The 19970-nt window shown below is 44.5% G+C and overlaps 1 protein-coding gene across 1 annotated transcript in view; it reads right to left on the bottom strand.

The window, feature by feature from the left end:
* Positions 1-5173: 5173 nt before the first annotated feature.
* The window catches only part of MEDAG (mesenteric estrogen dependent adipogenesis), a 17217-nt gene continuing 2420 nt past the window's right edge, over positions 5174-19970 (bottom strand). The window contains exons 2-5 of the mRNA XM_035003599.1: positions 11990-12099; positions 8881-8993; positions 8169-8454; positions 5174-6378 (exon numbers count right to left, since the gene is read on the bottom strand). Of these exons, the coding sequence (XP_034859490.1) occupies positions 6254-6378; positions 8169-8454; positions 8881-8993; positions 11990-12099 (634 nt within the window). The 3' untranslated portion in view covers positions 5174-6253. The remainder of the gene's footprint in view (positions 6379-8168; positions 8455-8880; positions 8994-11989; positions 12100-19970) is intronic.

The raw sequence follows: 19970 nt of genomic DNA on the forward strand, positions 1-19970 counted from the left end.
ACTAGCTTGGTAGTTTGACACATAGTAGGCGCTTAGTAAAATTGAATGCTTCCAGGCTAGGACACAGCTATTAGCCACCTGGGTGCAAAGAAAAGAGAGGAAATACTCATTAGAGACTGCTGGCAACGCATTTAGAAAGCAATTTACAACCATTCCTTCTCTGCAAAGGGGTTATTTGAAAAAGTAGGACCTTAGGTGAAGTTGGTGTTTAAAAAAAGGAGTTTATCAAAGGACACAGAATAGGCATCAAAGTAAGCATCCCAAGTGCATATGCAAGGTATTGCTTAAAAATTAAGAACTAAAGTAGAATTTTCTGAGAGGGGTCCTATCCATATAATGGAACACATATAACACATTCTAGACTCTCAGATTTTATAGCTATGAATGGTGGTGGAGCACATAGAAGGTATAGCATTCTGTCGATGTTATTAAAAGGAATGAGTCTAAATTAGGATTTAGTAGTGGCATCTAAATGAGGAAAATAACACCCGATAACAGATTACTGTCTGAAAATGACAGAGCTAATTAGCATAGCATAATTTAAGAAAAATATTTTTTTTAAAACAGAGCAGGGAGTCTATAGAATTTTGAAAGTGAATTCTTTTTTTTTTTTTTTAAGATTTTATTTATTTATTTGACAGAGAGAGACACAGTGAGAGAGGGAGCACAAGCAGGGGGAGTGGGAGAGGGAGAAGCAGGCTTCCCGCAGAGCAGGGAGCCCGATGCCGGGCTCGATCCCAGGGTCCTGGGATCATGACCCGAGCTGAAGGCAGACGCTTAATGAATGAGCCACCTAGGCGCCCCCGAAAGTGAATTCTTATTAATATCTTACATTTGTCTCCTCTTAGGCAAGATGTGAAATTGTGGCCTACGCACCAAATCGGGAGCTGGGAAATCTCTTTGTACTTTCTACCTGGGGCCCTTGGGATCAAGCAGATACTTCTCTGAGCCCCAAGTTATCTGTAAAATGACTATACCAGTGCCTGTCTTGCCGGGCTGTAAAGATGAATAATTCTAACAATAATTTATAAATTATAAAGCCGCATAAACCTAAGGTATTGCTCTTTTGTCTTATTGCTATTCTGAGCTCCATTCTTTTTATAGTCTTTCATTCCTGCTTCAAAATGGATTTTTGGTACAAGTCCATTTTATCACGACCGGTATAGCACTATTCCTGCCTCTGAATTTGGGTTGCTTGAGGCAACCCCTTTCAATGATTAAGATGATTTTTTTTTTCCTTTCTACTTTCCCTCAACAAACACTGCCTATGTACTGAAAATGAGCTGCATGATGACATTAAGGGCAATGCCCTGGATAGGGAGCTTGGGGAGCTGGTCCTAGAACAGGAAATGCCCGAGCTGAGTTCTCAAGGATGCCTAGGAGGCAATCAAGGGGAGACAGAGAGCTGCCACCAGGCGGAGCAAAGGCCCAGGAGGCAGGGGATAGCACAGCATGGGATTGCCGCACTGGAAAGAGTGAAGGGGGAGCTGGGGAACACTGAGCCAAAGGCCCTGCGGGGCATCGTGCTGAGAAACTGGGCTTCCCCTGAGCAGGAGAATTATTCACTGGAGTGGGTTACAGCAACAGAGCAAAGCGATCAAGTCAGAACCTTGCATAAGTCCTGGCCTCTTTTTCCAGGGGAAAGAGAAGCAACATCATCCATATCACCTACCAGAAAGAGTTAACCATTTAGAAATTAAGACATGCAGCTTACTAATATGCCTTTTACAGAGTTTCAAATTGATCAACAGTTTGAGAGTAGCTGTATTGAAGGGGCTAAATGTTAAATGGTTTTTTCCAATTTAAATTGTTATAATAAATTTCTTCCCGTGTACGTACACACATACACACACACAGAAGGAACATGACGTGAAGGAGTAGCAACAGGTGGGTGGTAGCAGGAGGGGACAGCAAGGGTAGAATACCCAGCTTTTGGCTATGAAGGAGAAGGAAGACTCCAGCTGGAGGAGAGGGAGTGGGTCAGGTAGAGAGTTAGTACCCAAACCGGAGAGGAAGAACCAAGTTCTTAGGCTGTGGGTAAGAAGCAGGGAGAGAGATGGAGCTTGCCTGCTGTGTGGAAAGAGCAGATGGGGCCCAGACCTGGAGAAGACGAATGTGCTCCTCCTCAAACCGAGCGTATCCACCAACACCTGGGCATCTAGAGAACACGGATTCTGACTCAATAAGTCAGGTGGGGCCTGAGATTCTGTTTTTCTAACAAGATCCCCAGATGATTCAATAAGTTTGAGATGGACAGTTCCAGAGCCTGGTCCTAGGATGAGCAGCCTCTGCATCACCCAGGAGCTTGCTAGAACACAGACCTACTGAATTAGAGTCTGCAGCTTAGCAAGACCTCCAAGAGATTCCTAGGCACATTCAAATTGGAGAAGTTCTGCTCCAGGAAATATGACAGGCAAGGGTGTCTCCTGAATGAGAAGGAGAATGGGAAATTAGTTGATGGGAGGATTCAAAGAGCAAGCCAACAAAGGATGTGTAAAAGATTTGGCAGGGGCCTGCTTCCAAAAGCCTGGGAGAGGTCACAAACGATCTCCAGTGTTGCCCAAGTACTCTGGATATGGATATACTGAGTGAAGTTTCTCCAGCTTAGTACATCTGGGCAAAAGTCTTTCTATTACTAAGTAATATGCAATGCTTTTATTCAAGTGTCTTCATGTTAAAAAAAAAAAAAAAAACCTATTGCTTTTTCTCCTTTGTTTTAGCTGATTGATTAATTCGTAAAACATGTTCTCAATTTCTGTGATGGAGTCTGTATTATTCAGGGTTTTCTAGAGAAACAAAACAATAGAGAGAGAGAGAGAGAGAGAGAGAGAGAGTGTGTGTGTGTGTGTGTGTGTGTGTGTGTGTGTGTGGAGAGAGAGAGACTTATTTCATTTTAATGAATTGGCTCACACAGTTGTGCAGCCTGACAAGCCCAAAGTCTGCAAAGGAGGCCGGCAGTTGGGGGGCCCAGGGCAGAGCGGATGTTGCAGTTCAAGTTTGAAGGCCACCTGTGCAGAATCTTCTCTTGCTCAGGGGAGGTCAGGCTTTTGTTCTATTTAGGCCTTCAACTGATGGGAGAGGTGCACTGATATTGTAGGGGGCAATTCTGCTTTACTTAAAGTCTGCCAATTTAAATATTAGTCTCATCCAAAAATACTCTCCTAGAAATATCAAGAATAATGTTTGGACACCATGGCCCAGGCAAATTGACACATAAAATTAGCCATCACAGGTCCAGATCTTTCTGAAGTCACCTAATTCATTATCTACCACTCGGAGGGGTTGTTGTTAAGTAGCCAAGAATGATTGCCATCCTTTTACTGAAAGATCCAGAAAAGAAAGTTCTACAATGTTCTCTATTTTGTTAGGACAGTCCAATCTAATGGGGCAGATTCTAAGCCCTGCTTCTTATGTGCCACTCGCCAAACTTACTCACATTTAATCCAAATAAAGCCATAGCAGCAAGTTCAGACTGTTGATTCTATCAAAACCTTGTCAATCCAGTATAAATGTCACCTCCCTCCTGGGCCAGCTCTGCCCTCCTGGGTTCTTGTGTGTTCCTCTTCTCTGAACTCGAGAGGTTAAGTGGGCCAGGCCAGCCATTGGGTAATTACTAATGCTTTACACTGTTGGTTCTTTCAAGTGTATTCAAGTGTTGAACATCAAGTGTGAACATTCCTTTTAAATCTGTTATACCAGCATTTACCCATCCAAATGAATGTTCTCTTCTTCAAAGTAATAATTTATTCTAATGACACTGCCATTGCTTAAAGCATTGAAATTCTTTAGAAACTCCTTTCAGAACTAGATGCATGTTCTTTTGAATTTCTTAAATAGGGGCATAACTTGGCTCTTTGAAGATAGATTGGGGATTTGAAACAGTAAAAAGACATTCACATTCGAGCTGATAATTAAGGTAGGCAATCAAGTTGGGCAATGTTATCCTTCAGCCAAAAATCAAACTCTAACCATGAGGTAATGAGAAAAAAACCTCCCTCACTCTGTAGATAATGTCTGGATTTGCGTTCTTGTTGGAATAAATTAATAGCCTCCAAGGTGACTCTTGTACTGAGAGCTTCAATAAATCAATCACTTGGATACATCAGTCCTCACATATTTGTTTTAAAACTAAGTTTTATAGTTTTACGTCATTAATTTTACCTCCAAAGCTGGATCGCTAAGTGTTTTAGATGTTCTCTTTTTTGAACGTCTCTCGTAGCACTCATTTTATTTTTCTTCTCAGCTTGCACATCTGTCTTCTAAGACTGGACACTCCTTGAAAGCAAGGGCCGTGCTTTAGACACTTTACATACCAGCACCCACCTGAGTGCACTGCACAGAGTAGGCACGCAATCATACGTGTTGAATGAATGACTTGAATGAATGGATGACTTGAATGAATGGATGAATTGAATGAACGGATGAATTGCTTAGATCATTGTTGTCCTATAGATTTATTGATCTTGAACTGTTAAAATATCTGAATTAGGCTGCATTTATACCCAGATTGAAGCCCACTTAACCCAGAAAGATCTGTCCCAATATGCTTTTCACCAATTTTAAAGATCACCCAATAGCACTTCTGTGTGACGCATGCTAATAAATATATTGGCATAGGGTATATTCCCTTAGAAGCACTTCATAAAACTTTGCTGAGTGAATACTGAATGAGTGAATGTATTCAATGAAAATTGCTTTTAGTTCAATGAAAAAAAAAAGGTTTTAATTATAAAAGAAAACTTCCAGATCTTTAGTCCATTCTTGGAGTGATTACTGATGGTTTTTCTCAGTTCAGCTACTTTTAAAAAATTCTTCTTTGTCAACTTTTGTGAACAGAGTCCCTATTTCTTTTGGGAAGTATTTAATATTTGATATCCATCTAAGGTTTGTTTGCACTGGTATAAAACTTATTTTATTGTGAACACTCTTCATTTTGCACTGAGTTGAATAACAAATGTGTAGCCTCTTCTGTTCTTTTTAAGGAACTTTTCTTCCTTTTGTGAAAGATCAGTATCAGATTCTTTTTCTTTTCTCCAAATGCTTTGGAGACGCGTTCTTCCAAAAGCCCTTCTTGAGAAAGTAGCTGAGAAAACCACAATTCTAATTGTCATTTAGTAAGTTACAAGGCAAATATACCACCTGCAAAGCACAGTGACAAGATCACACATACACGCTTGGTCACAAATTTAATTGATTCCGTGTTGAATGTTAAGAAGAGTTTTAATTGCACAAATAGAGTACCCAGCATATCAATATAAATGAAGGGACAATCAGTAGTGCTATCAAAATGTATAATACCGGAAGTTGTTTAAAAAGGATAGAAAAATTACACTCAGGACCCATAAATCTTCCTCATTATAAGCATATGTAGTGACTCATTCATGCAGGTTTTTATATGTAAATAGAATTTTTTTTTTCTTTTTGAAGAATGCCATTGTAGCTATGAGATGAAAAATGTATTGATGTAACAGTGTATTATGGTCATGTTATAGCTTTTCTATTTTGCTTTCAGTGGTAGGATGGCTTAAAGCTTATTTAAAGTACCCAACTGACTTAATGTGTTTCCAAAGAGAGGATCCTGCCCTGTACATTATCTTTCCCCTGTCACTGTTTGGTACCACATCACCTGGCCACTTTCCACGCAGGCCACTTTGATGAGAGAGATCAACAAGGCAGCTCACATTTCAGGCAGTGGGTGGCAAGGTCACTGTCCTCTCAACCTGGCCAATCCTCCGGCACCCCTTACTAGAATGTTCCTCCTAAGGATGAGAAACCTACCTGTCTTCCAGTGAAAAATGTCCTAGGCTTTTTGTAAGCCATGTTTGCAAGAAAACAGCACTGCTAATCACCTGCTTGCTGGGTTTGGGTTCAGACAAGGAGGTCCCAAGCAGAGGGCCACTGACTTATGCAGCATGGAGAGTGAATGCTCAAAGGCTGCCAGGAGAGCTCCCAGGACGCCAGGATACTAAGCAAAGTGTTCAGCCTGGCAGGACTCTGCTGCTCCCTCGGCCTCTCTGGAGAAGTGTTACAAGGAGAGGCCATCCAGCCAAAGCCCTCCCTGTCTGAAGTCAGCTGCAATGGGCCTGCCAGGGCGTGGCCCAGGAAATGGAAGACAGGAGCCCTCTGTGGGAGCAGAGGGGTTGACAAGCAGGTGGAAGTGCCCGCCTCCCACTGCCTCTCGCCTCCCCTCAGCCTTCTGTCCTCCAACAGGCCTGCCTGGCGGGTAGCAGTGACCACAACATGTTCAATCCAATCAGATAAATTGGTCGGGTGTCTCTTCAGATTCCAGAACGCTTGGAAACGGCAATTCTGCCAAAAGAACCTCAGTCAGAGATGATCTGGGTGACAGATTGCAGTTGAAAACTTCATCTAATGAACCTGAGGAAAGTAACAAGGCACATTATTATCATCACTGGAAAAACAAGAACAAAACAAACAACAGTGGCTTAAAACTCCTACAACATACAACGTAACCATTTCGATAATTAGTGGAAACTCCTGACTTCCTCAGAAAAAAGAAAGCTGAAGAGTTTTTTCTGGCTGTTTGTCTACCAGCAGGACATGGACCATGTGCTTTTCCACGGGACGGAGTAGATGCGCAGTTTTCCCACTTGTGACAAAAGGCCCAGAGCTGGGGCCCAGGGGCCTAGGACAGAAGTCCGTTTTGGCGAGGTGGACAGAGCTGGGCCGATTCACCAGGGCAGAGCCAGTGGACGCCAGGGCAGAGGATGCGTCCTGGCTGGGCCACCTGTGGTGCATAATGAAGGCTCAGGAGGCCTGGAAGAATCCCTCCCCACTGCTCTGGAGTGCAAGTGGCCCCAGGCCTGGCTCCTAGCAAACTTGCAAGGAAGCGCTGCCCAACTTCCCATGCCCCTCGGTGTCCCCTGGATGGCAGTGGACATCCCAGGGAGCCACACACAGAGGGAAAGGGGGACGGATGTGCGACAGAAACCCCCACCCCTACAGGCTGCCAAGGCCAGTGGGTGGGGTTGGAGGGGAGTCACAGGAGGGACCAGGCACCCGGGGCTGCAGCAGGGGCCCACGTGCCTGCAGTGGGGCAAAGCACAAAGCATCTTTGTAAGGAACACCCAGACAGAGAAGGCCAAAGAGACAGGGAGGGAGAGGCGGAGGGAGGGAGCTGGAAAGGAGGACACAGAGAGGGAAAGACAGAAAGGGTGGTGGCAGAGGAGCAAGGGAGGAGGAAGAGGGAGAGAGACAGAGAAAGAGGGGGCAGGGAGAAGAGGGGAAAGAGGAAGGAGGAGTAGGAGGGTGAGGGAGAGCACACGCATGCGCAGGAGTGGGGGCTCCTTCCAGGATAAGAAATACTTAGGAGTAAGCACTTTTGCTATAAACATTGGAAGAAAGCAACTTTCATTAAATAGAATTAATCAAGACTCTGTTTTTTACATCTGAACATTTTTTAAACTGCAGGTTCATAGAGATTGGTGTGATTCTGTTTGTCTTTGTTTGTGTCTTTTCTTCTTGCAATTGGCAGCAAGAGTCCTGGTTCAAGGAAGTTTCTTTCCAGCCCAGACTAGCATGGGACAGGAGAATGGCTCAGCAGAAGGCAAATCCAGACAAGACCTGATGGATGTCATCTGCCTTAGCCGCAAGCAGACTGAAAAGTCTCACCAACTCCTGGGGAGGAGGCACTGGATATTCAAATCTAGATTAAAATCTGTTAGGTAAAGCGTTCTCCAGATTTGTTCTTTTGTGGTCTTACAAACTCTGGAGAACCCTTTCACATATTTTTAAAGATAGATATCTTGACCATGTACAGTCCTCCCCCAGCTGACACTGTTAACATTCTGTTGCCTTGGATGTGCCCATCAGGAAAGCATCATTCTTTCCTAATATTTCAATTATTATTAATATTTAAATGAGCAGTAATATGTATTTAAATGAATAATATATTTTAAAATTATATTCTGGGTTTGCTGCACATTATAACTGCTGTGTCAGAAAACTTTAAGGAGCCTGAAAAGAAAAGTCACTGTGTTTCTTCTTAGTAGTAAACATTTCTTGCTTCTTTCTGAATTATGTGATATTATATTTCCCCTTTATCAAGAGGTCTTTCTTTTTCAGTTAATTGACTTTCCACTCCCGTGATATTATTCTACCCTTTTATTTAACTACCTTCCTCAGGTACTTGGGAATTTTTAACATACCTCTGGAAGTTACACTGAATTTTCGGTCAGAGAAACTGCTCCTTCGGATTAAAGGTTCACTCATTTTTTCCAGAAATAATTTAATTGTCTCCTTCTTTTCTGGACTTGTACTTGACAAATTCAGAACTTTTCCTTTCACCTTTACAGTGGAATTGCTGAGCCCAAACCAATAGAAGAAATCAAATAATGCATCAGCTTTGAATTCATACACAAAGCTCAAATTTTCTCTGTCAACCACCTCATTTCCCGGAGGGAAAAAATTTTTTACTGCCTCTTGAAAGTCAAACTGAAAGAGAGAAAAGCATTTAATTAATGTCATGGATATAACTATAATGTTATATTACAGAATTATATATTACTATGGAATTATAGCATTGAATTAACAATAGTCCGAATATCCAAGATGCCACACCCCTTATTTCTTTTTCCTTCTGACAGATATTTTTAAACAGTTGGCTTTTGTTTTTTAAAATAGACCTTTGCATTTGCATCCTAGCCATCCAAAGCCCTTGAACTGTGTGGTCAAATTGACATTTATTGTTTCTAGATCAGTTGCTAGAAACCAAGTTCATTTTATTGGTAGTGATAATGAAACAATAGAAAATCTATGTGTCTGGTTATAATTAAGCTCTAGGGACTCGGCCTTGCATGAAATGCACAGACCCCTTTCTATGTGGTTAGCAGCCCTGGATTCATATTGACCAAAGCTTACCTGAAGCCGGTAGCTTTCTCCAATCACTGAGGAGATGACCATGTCCATCCCTTGCTCTATCTGTCTTCTTATTTTGGGGTGCCTTGTGTTCACAAGAAATGCGTATGTTCTTTCTAGAAATTAGGAAGCAGAATTCAAATAGAAGTGTGCATGTGTGACATAAACATATCTCTTAGCATTTGATAAAGCAGTGATTCCAACCTTATTGGGAGATTTTATTCATTTGTAACGTCCCTCAAGGCTCCCTCAGACCCTCACTGCAAAGCCTAACCAGATTTCTAGAAATGTTCCTGAGAATTTTGTAGATATGAAGGAAGCTCTGGGATACTGTAATAGCCGGTTAGAAAATCAGCTCCCCTAAGTGCACTTTGTCATCCTAATGATCACAGATGAGAACTGAGTCCCAGGGCATGCGTCCAGCATGGGGGGCTAAAGTCAAAACAACCTTGCTGGATAGTTAAACAGTGATTTGCCTCTCACCAACATTTCCTCATTTGCAAAGCAGAACATCAGCCAAGTCCAGGGAAGGAAGCTGCCCCATGCCTTCTCCCCGCATCACCCGTCTCTCCCCATCCTTCCCCCAAAGACCTGGCATGCATTCTGCCAAAGGGCTAGTCCAGGGTTCTAAGGATCAAGACAATTTGAGACTGAGTCTCCTCCACGCCGCACCCCAACACTGTCTCCAGCAGGAGAAGTCCTTCCCATTGTTTAAACAATACCACATCTCTGCCCAGGCAGACAGTTGTTTTGTTGATGGTGGTGGTGGTTTGATTTGGGTTTTTTTTTTCTTTCTTTGTTTCTTTTAATTCCTTATGTCCAATTCTGTCTGATTCTATATAATCTAAGCAAAGAGAGGGTTGTTTGCTCATTAGGAAATTTGAAATATTATAAACCAAGAGTTTCTTAACTTTTCCAGGCCCCAGAATCAAGCTCCGTGGCTCTAATTAGTCAAGCATTTTTTTTCTAGACGGACACGTAACATAGATGGTCACTCTCTGTTTAAAGGCCATGGACAGGGGCGCCTGGGTGGCTCAGTTGGTTAAGCGACTGCCTTCGGCTCAGGTCATGATCCTGGAGTCCCTGGATCGAGTCCCGCAACCGGCTTAGAGCCTGCTTCTGCCTCTGACCCTCCCCCCTCTCATGTGCTCTCTCTCTCTCATTCTCTCTGTCTCAAAAAAAAAAAAAAAATCTTAAAAAAAAAAAAATTAAAGGCCATGGACCAGCCATTATGTGATTTTGAGAACTGAGCATTTTGCATAGGCTTTGAGAGACAAACCTGTGGTCTACCAGTAATGAGTCTTACATCCCTGAGGAATATATATTGAGCTAATTTTTGCACTAACCTTATTCATCTTATTTTTTCTACCCCTGTTTCCTTTCTCCCAAATTACCATTTGGGGGGGCACTTTAAATATAAATTACCTTATATGCTCTTTGAGGTAAGAGATAAAGCAAGCAAGCTATTTGATACCTTGAATTAACTTTCACATAAACAAAACTAAGATCTTTAGGTTCATTAGATACTAAGGGCTACCACACTCTACAGTTGTGCTGATTGGGCAGGTTATGCACTGCACAACTCAAGAGGATGCCATTGACATTCATAGACATCGTCTATTTGTATAGTTGTTACGACAAACTTCAGCAAAGGATTAGTAAATTGTGTTGAGTCACTGGTGGCTTTTTTCTAACCTGCACAAAAGTGCCGTTTAGCAGCAAGGTTGGACGTGTTACCTTACTTAAAATTTTCATAATTTAAACTTGACCATCTTAAGCTTCTGTATCATAGAAGCTCTTTAGTTCATGGTTTTCCTCACAATTACACAGCACTGGGTTTCTGTACCTCCTTCCACGATAGCTGTCATACAACTGTGTACCTTTTGTAGGCCACCTGCAAATCCACAAATACCTCCTGTACCATTCCCTGCACTTTCATTAAAATGCTAAAATGGAGAGGTCTCTTATTCTTTCTTAAGATTTCCTCCTGAGAGGTCGACGCAGGAGGTGTACTTGATATGTCTGTGAATTACATTCCTGGAGAACTCTCCAGCTTTCCGGTCATCATCAAGCCAAATAACATCAGGGGCTCAGATGCTCTAACAAGCACGGCTTGTTACCTTGTATTCTGCTCCCAGCCCTTCCTGCCGAGAGAGCATTGCGACTGAATTATTAAGTGAGCAGAGAATCTGAATGATTCTGAATGAAATGAACAGAGAATCGGCTCCACGAATCTGAATGAGAATGAATGTTTGAGAAAGTCTATTTGGAATTTGTAGATCGTTTCTCATTACCTTGGACTCATTTTAAGAATGCTATCTGGAAGGAGAATTAAGAAATTCTGCTTCCATCCCAGAGCATGATGCCCGTTACTTTCCCCACATAACATGGAGCAGGAAAAAGGGAAAATGGAAATGTTTTCATATCAGAACTGGAATTAATAGAGTTGTTAGCAGTTAATCTGATTTCTTGGAAGAAGCAATAAAGAGATACCCCTAAAATTGAAATTTGAAGGCCATAGCGTGAAACGTAAAAGCATCTACAACTGTTATTATTTCTTTACCTTAGTTTCCTTATCTATAAAATGGGTATAAGCACCTCATAGGTAGGATGACTATGTATCCTATTTCCCCTGGGTCAGCGCCCGTTTATACCTCAGTCCCAGCATAGTTATTAATAGTCCCTACTTTCATGCTCAAAACTCTTCCCATTTGGATGAAAGCCCTACAGGGCTGTTGTGTCAATTAATGACACAGGAGTACGCCTCACATATGTAAGCAATTGGTATGTGGTAGACAGTATTACAGATCATCACCACCATTCCAGCCATTTTTTCAAGCCCGGCCAACTCGGAACACAATAGCACTTCCTGCCTAGACCGGAAGTTAAGACAAAACCCGGAAACAGAGGGCTCTGCCCTCAGATCACTGAGAGGTTCTGCAGGCTTGTGCTGTGCTGCGGGTGGTCTAATACTCCAAGCTCCTCCTCGCTCCCGGCCTTGTCACAGCTGACACCCACCCTGCTTACCCCATGCACAATTTCTACCTCATTGGCGTGCCACAGCCCACAGCCTCAGGAGGCAGGATCCAACCAAAAATATTTATATACCTACCTTTGGAGGTGTCTTTTTTGGTCTGTACATTAACAAAGAACAGCATTGGTTTGCTCAGGATAGTTTCCCTGTAATCTTTATAATCGCAGTAGTTGGTCAGTTCCACATATCTATGGAAAAAGCAGAGATAATTGTAAAGGTAATATACCCTCCTATCTAGGTCGGGAGGAGGATGTCCTGGACAGGTGCCTGCCACATCCACAGATCTCGTGAGGGAAGTCACCTAAAATGTGTCCTATGGAGGGAGTCATATTTTATAACATATATTTAAATCCCCTCCCTAGTCCGATGAGAGATCGGGACACAACCCTAAGATGGCTGTGGTCTTTGGGGTGGCCTGGTACCAATGCTTGGCTCTCAGGGGCAGCCCTCACAAATAACGGCCAGTACCATCTATTTTGGGGGCTATAAGAGTTAATTTGGAGCAATGAGAGCTGTGTCTGTCCAGATTGAGAAGGAATTACACTCAACGAGGGGGATAAGCTGGGTCTTCTCCAGTCATCCTGCCAAACTGGTGGGTCTGAAATTTTCCTTTTCTTCTCCTCCCCTCCTCCCTTCTCTAATCCCAAGATAAGATCCCAGCCCCTCCGTAGATTACACAGTCAACCAATAGTCATATGAACTAATTCATATCTCCCTGCCCCTGAGCTTTGTGCAATGAAAAAAAAAAAAAAAAAGACCACACTAATGTTGGACTTTTGCCCATGACCCTATTCAACTTAGCCTCCTTGGTTTTCATTCATTATTCCAGCCTGGGGAGTTCTTTTTTGCATTTTGACTCTGTCATCCAGCATGCCAGCTTTCTCCCCCTAGCCTATGAATTTTCCAAGTAGTCTTTCTACCTGCATTGGTGAGAAAAAGACAGATCGAAGTGCAAATCGGCTTCCCTCAAGAAGATGGCTAATTTCCTATCCACACCCAAACTCAGAGACCACGTGGACGCAGGCAGGCAGAATGGCATCCAGCAGGCTGGAGGAGGCACCTGCCACAATCCCTCGCCAACACAGACCTGGGTCCCCATTGACAGGCACAGCTGTGTGCATCTGCATGGAGTGAATGGCTGCCCTGGCTGACAGCATGGGCTACTTTTGCTGTGCTGAGGTGTGTTTGCTTCTTACATCTAGTCACGGGCAGAGACAGCGCGAGTGTTTCTCTCTGGCTTGTTGTCTGTCCAGAGCCTGACATGAAAATCACAGCCTTGGAGGGATCTCCGCGGCAGGGAGCTGCGACCACGCAGTGCTTTCGGCCTCCCGCCCCATCCCACTTCCCACAACCCACTCAGAGGGGCCGTCACACGAGACCCGGACCCGGGCATGGTTTGTGAGCACGTGGGAGAATATCTACCCCCAAGGCAGAAAAACACAGCTTCAGCTTCTCTGTCTCCCAGCTTGGCTTCTTAGAAATCTGTATCATTATCTTTTTCCTGTGATTGTCAGGCCTGATTTCAAGAGCTTTTAAAACCTGACCCCTGATGGAGCCTCTAAAAGGCTTCCTGCCTTGTATTTCACCAGGCTTTTAATGTACTCTCGGCTTCCCATGCCAGGGGCACTGGGGGTGGTCAGGGGGTTTGTCCTGGGGTGGGGAAGGGAATGCAGGGCGGGTGTGTTCCAGGGGAGGGAAGGGGGTACAGGTGTTGACCCTCAGGAGTGGGGTGAGGAGGGCAGGAGTCGGGGAGAAGGGGTGGGGGGCTAGTGGGAATAACAAGGGAATGGACTGAGGAAGATAATGCAGACCAGGGATTTTTGTATGGTTCTTCTGTCGTCCCGCTCACCTGAGCAGCACAGTGCCCAGTGAGAATGGGGAGAGGTGGGGCACCCGAAGGAGAGTGGCCCTTGTGTTCCATACCAGCAGGGAGAAAGTGTTCCTGTTCCTTTTTGTCCCAGTTGACCAGCAGTCAAAAGGCACTAAAAAAAGGAAGCAAAAGAGAAGGGAGAAAGGGAATTGCCATTTGCGGAGTTCATTTGCTCCCATTCATTCATTCACTCATAATCGGACACCAATTATGCACTGGGCACCAGATAGTCATCGCACATGTTTTATCACACCAGAGGGGCTCAGGACCTGCGAGGTGGGGCTGGGATAGAGGGTGGCAGTACAGGGGTTCCCTATGTCCTCCCAGCCCCTCTGCCATCCAGGACCTGGCACGGGCAGACAAGAGTGGCCTGGCAGAGGCTTCGGAGAGCCAGCGAGATCTGTGGTTACAGGGGGTGTGGGGAGAGGTGCCGAGGACGAACAATGGAAGAAAACCCTTGTAGCCATGGAAGAAAAAAGGGCAAGTGCGATTGGAGTAAACATCAACAAGATAGATGCGTGATGCTGGGGCAGAATCAGGTGCCACCTGTGACCCATCCAAGGCAGATTTTCATATTCTCCTGCCTTGTTTGCCATGGAGTTAATTTATAGTCACTTAAACATTTCATATTTTCCTCAGGGTGACTCCTCTGCTCTCAATATCCATGGTCTGAGTGTCATTCTCTAGGGCACGCACACGGCATTGATGTACAGCGCGTCTGGAAAATCTGCCATCCCAGTTACTATTCTGATCTTGCAAATGACAGCACAGTACCTGCCTCTGCCTTTGAGACCAGTCAACATCCAATCTGAGCGACCATCGATTTTATTCTGACGAATCCACAGCTTATAGGAAAAGGATGAAAATCTCAATTTAGAAATGACCACTGGTTGGGAAAGTAATCAGTTTTCCCCAAAATACTGTGGAAGGTTTTGTTTGGAATGCTTTGGGGCTCAAAGAGTTGTTGTTTCTCATGATCAGAGAAGGGGGGCCGGGCCAGGGGAGACGGGGGGGGGCTTCTGGATAGCCCCACACTGAGTTTAATGCATAACCTATACATGAGTCCTCCTTTCTGGAGTCCAAATTTAATAAGATGCCCTGAATGCTAAAACTATGCTCCACATAATTTAATCTTCCTTTGATGATTTAGAGGCACTTTTAGGATGTTAACGGGGCTGTATACATCACCACAGAGCATGTCAGTTATCACGACGCCACAGACGTGTGAAAATGCTGCTATTTATAAGAGAGCTCTGTAACAGAATTTACAGACAAGAGATTGTAACAAGATCCCTACTTAATGAACTCTCTGTTTAAACCAGGTCACAAATAAGAAATACCTTCTTAATTCATTATTCCCAGCCTACCAGTGATGGAAGGAACAGTTGTTAAACACCTTCAAATTCCAGTGAAATCAATAAATGCAAGCATTCCTTTGGAATTCACTCTTACAAAATTTGGATATGTAAGTCCCTAAAATACAAAAAGACTGAGGACCTGGTTGTAAAGTCTCACAGGTATTTAAGTATCTGACATTCAATCGCTGGTTTTAAGAGAAGCCTTACCAGACTACTTTAGGGACTAGTTATTTCATCTCTAATCATGCATATTTCTGAATTACTAATGCAAATACTGCTTCTTGTGTGCTGGGTGTTTATTATATTTGCCGAAGTTATTCAGGATAAAAAACAAAGGGTTTAAGATAGCTCCTTTAAATTCTCATGCCTTCATTGCTTCTACCCTGGCCCCAAAATGCTTCTAGGCTGAAACTTTCTATGCCTGGCTTCAGTCCAGAGATTGAAAGGCCGACCAATGTGATGCAATGCTTAGTGATTCGAAATAAGAAGATCTAATGCATACCCTAATTGACTGGCTGTGTGAACTCAGCCGCAGAGCCACAACTCACTGTGACCTTGAGTGAGTTACTTCACCTATCTGAACCCGTGCCCTCATCTGGAGAAGGGATATAACAGGGTCTCCTTCTGTGCGAGGATTCAAGGCAGCCCAAGTAATAGACACGTATGTACTGGGGCCCATAGTAGCTGCTTAACAAACATGGTTAGTATCTTTAATCCTGGCCAACTCTACTGGCCATAGGGTTAAGTTCTATAGACTCGTGACACACAAGCAGGGCTGTGTTCATCTGAGTGACCAGGAAAAAGGACAACAGGAGCATCTGAAAAATACATGAGCAAGAGTTTCTCCTTCCTTGCTCCAATTTCTTTCCTCCGTTTTTCAGTTCGGAAGGCTAACGCAAAGCTTAGTGAAGGCAATGCCTGGAAGATGAGACCAAGAACAAAACACTGTATTTTTGCTTCTAGCAAATCTGGAGTGGCTGAGAGATCATTTCCCTCTGAGATGCCTACCTTTTTCTGGAGGTTCCTTTAGCTTTCACATCATTTCTGGCATGATCTGCAAAGCTGCCCTAAATTTCCCTTGGCTCTGGTGCTTTAATGCTCAGAGGCCAATAAGAATTCAGACCTATGGCTTCCATCTGAGGGGCTGGGTGTGTGCATGTGTGTGTTCATTTAAAAAAATATGGAGCGGGGAGCCCAGCAAAAGAGGAACACATATGGAACAGTCCTTGTGTAGAAGGCCCAGAAATTGCTTCGGCTTTCATAATCCTTCGCTGTGACACTAAGCAAAAGCACCCTGCCCTTGGGAGCAAGCGGGAGGGCCCTGCTGTGTTTCAAGTGTTAACGTGACAGCTTTATGTGGGGCCTCAGCCTGAGCTGTCAGACAGCGCCTTTTCTCTCACTTCCTCCCCTCCTTCTGCCCCAACTCTAGGGAAATTAAGCAAAATTTTCTGATTTATTACTCTACTGTCTGGTGATTCGAATCAAGGACACACATGTTCATCTACTCATTCATTCATTCGTTATTGATGCTCAGTACCTGCCCCCCCACCCCGCAACTCCAGCTACCCCCCCATCATGGGGCAGAAATGATGCATTCATGCATCCACTTTTTCATGCAATAAACACGAAGCATGTGTGCTGGGCACTGAGGACACAAAAAGCAAAAGGAAATAGTCTTGCTTTCGAGGAGCATCTAGTCTATTAGAAAGACATAAGAAAATGCGCCATTTCAATATCAAATGATAGACTGGTAAAACTTTGTTGCTGAGAGCATGATCACTCGACCATCAGCACTGACATCACCGAGAAGCTGGTAAAACCGCAGAGTCTTGGGCTCCTCCCCGGTCTTATTCAACCCAAAAATTGTGATTTAATAAGATCCCCGGGAGAACTGCATGCTTATTTCAAGTTTGATCGAAGACATGGTCCCTGCCATTAAGAGGCTTACAAAGGAGTTAATGATTCAAACATACAAATGCCAGAGAAATGCAGAGCTCTCTGCATTCAGGTGTTATGTTCTGGTTATTTAAATAAGAAAGAGCAAAGCAGGAGGGGTCTGGAGTTAGAACCATTTCCTGAGCTGAGACAGACAAGAGGGATTGTTCTGTCCAGCCAAAGGTCCCACCATTGGGTGGGCCAATGCAGGAGGGAGGCGTCCCCAGCAGGAGTCACTGGTTAGCCGAGCCTCGGGGACTGTGGGGTGGCTGCGCTGGGGCCTGCAGGCGGGCATCTGACAGGGACCAGGTGAGCTGAGAGTAAGAAGGGGACCAGAGTGTGGCTGGAGGTCCAGAGCAAGGCTCCTGAGGAAAGAAGGCAGTAATGGCGCGTGGTTTTTGAATCATTAGATCTGGGTTCAATTTCTGTCTCTGTGACCTCAGCAAGTTTTTTTTTTTTTAGCTTTGCTGAGATTAATTTCCTCCCCTGTAAGATCTGGCTAACAAATGGTACCCCATCAGGTGGCTCACAGACAGGATAATGTGTGTGAGGCACTTGGCTTATGGGGCTGCTTAATGATATTATAGGCTAATGTTTGTCAAGCGATCAATATGTGCCAGTAACTGCTTTAAGGACCTTATAAATTTAAATTCTGAACAACAACCCTATAAGGCTGTTGCTACTATTATTTCCATTACACCCTGAGGAGACTGACTCACAGAGATTAAGACATCTTCCAAGTCCTTCAGCTACTAAGCTGCAGAACCAGGATTCAAACCGAGGCAGTCTGGTCCTGGCCCCCATGCTTGTCCGCACTGATTCTAGACTGCATCCCATGCGAATTATAGCTCAACACATAAAGGATGGTTACTTCGTCACTAGCATCATACGTCCTAGCGAGGGGCTGCTGTCCTGGGCAGGTCACCAAATCTGAGACTCAGATACCGGGATCAAGGCAGAGGACCAGTCACACGCCTCCCGCCTCCAGTCAGGTTGCCTCAGAGAGGGGAGCCTGGGCCCGCAGACACAGCCCGACACTCCCTGGGACAGGGGCGGGGGAGACCTCCCCAGGCTGCAGCCCTGACTCCGCCTCAGCTGGGCCCCTTTTCCCCCCCCATGGCCCCCTGCAGCCCCTGCCCCAGGTGGCTGACCTCCCGGCGGGTGTCCCCGTCACCATCTAACAGCCGATCGCCTATGGGCAGGAGCAGCTCGCATCTCTGCTTTTAGTGGCTTCCTCACGGCCACCGGATTTCCTTGCTCTGTGGGCCTGATTATATGAGATGCGTACTGTCTGCTGTAATCCCAGTCATTTGTCGACTCGGGAGACTTGTGAGAAGGCGGCTGCTGTCTACAGGAAGCCGAGATCCTTGCAGCTCTGAGGCTGAGAGCAGAGGCTTACCGTGAGCCAAGGCGACTCGGAAGGCCTGGCTGGTTCGACAACTCACCAGCTCCTCGCTAAGGTAGCCTGTTTAATCTGGGGCCTAATTTCCTCACCTGGGAAAAGAAGGGAAACACCAATCGTGCCAACTTTGTAAGTTTTTGTGAGGTTAAGAGTTGTGAACTACTTTGTGCCATTCCTGCCACTTGAGTGAACTTGAGCAGCTGCCATTATTATGACCGAACAACATCCTCTCGTGCTCAGAGACCTCTGAGAAGAAGCATGGCGTTCCTATGTGCCCAACACGTGCCTCTACAGCTCCCTAAGAGGCCGCATCGCGTCACAGGGAAAAAACGTGTGTGCGTTAATGGTTATTTACCCCTGGTATCCCGAGCAGGTTTTGTTCTTAACACAGATGGAAATTCTGAGCTTGAAAGAAAAAAATAACAAGGAAGATCTTACCATTCACTCCCCCAAATTTAGAATAGATTTTTCGAGAAGGCTCTCAGGAGCTCTACAGCCCTGGTGGCCATCCCTAAATCTCCCCGCTCCATCCCAGGTTCCCTCAGGTTTATTTAGTAGGCACGAATTTCGAAAACCATCAAGTATCAGACGACACATCTGAGTAAGTTGAGCCATCCTCTTGTCATCCTCTTATTGTCTGAATGGGTGAATCACATGAATGTCAGGGTCAGTAGCCCAAAGCCTCTTCCTGAGGAAAGGGCCTCACGAAAGTCACAGCGCACATTTCTGAGGCCTTAAAAAGGAAATCCTGCTTACACTGTAAGCTTACCCACACCAAAAATAGTTGTTGAACCAAAAAAAAAAAAAAAAAAAGAACTAAATTAATGAATAGAACAAGGATCCTTAACCTGGATCCAAGTATCTCATAAACTACCTGGATACCTGGATGGTCAGCAACATTAGTGCATATATATATACCTCTGGGGAGATGGTCTATAGAAATTCTCAAAAGCTCTATTAGTCTAAAATGATTAACAATCATTGCTTGCCTTTCTCATTCCCTGGCCATCTTGGCAGCTGTTCCTGGTTGGAGGCCATCCCACACCTAAGGCAGGAATATGGTGACCCCAGAAAAGATGAAAAAGTTGCTGGAGTCCATCAACTCTAGGTCCTAACTGGACATAAAAAGTGAGAAGTATGTGCTGGGGTACAAGCCGACTATGATGACTGACAAGGCAAAGCGAAACTGGTCATCCTCAACAACGGCCCAACCTTGAGGAAGTCTGAAGGAGAGTACTGTGCCATTGGCCAAAACTGCTGTCCAGCATGGCAGTGGCAATAATGTTGAATGGGGCATAGCATGCTGAAAATAAATAACGCACGCTGGCTATCATTGATCCAGGTGATTCTGTCATCTTTAGAATTGTGCCAGAACAGACTAGTAAAAAGAAAACCATGCAGTTTTTCTTTAGTAAAACTGGCCAAAGCTTACAGAAGGAAAGAAGGAAAGGAAGGAAGGAAGGAAGGAAGGAAGGAAGGAAGGAAGGAAGGAAG

This window comes from Mirounga leonina, unplaced genomic scaffold (assembly GCF_011800145.1).
Source record: "Mirounga leonina isolate KUSES-001 unplaced genomic scaffold, KU_Mleo_1.0 Mir_127, whole genome shotgun sequence".
NCBI lineage: Eukaryota > Metazoa > Chordata > Mammalia > Carnivora > Phocidae > Mirounga > Mirounga leonina.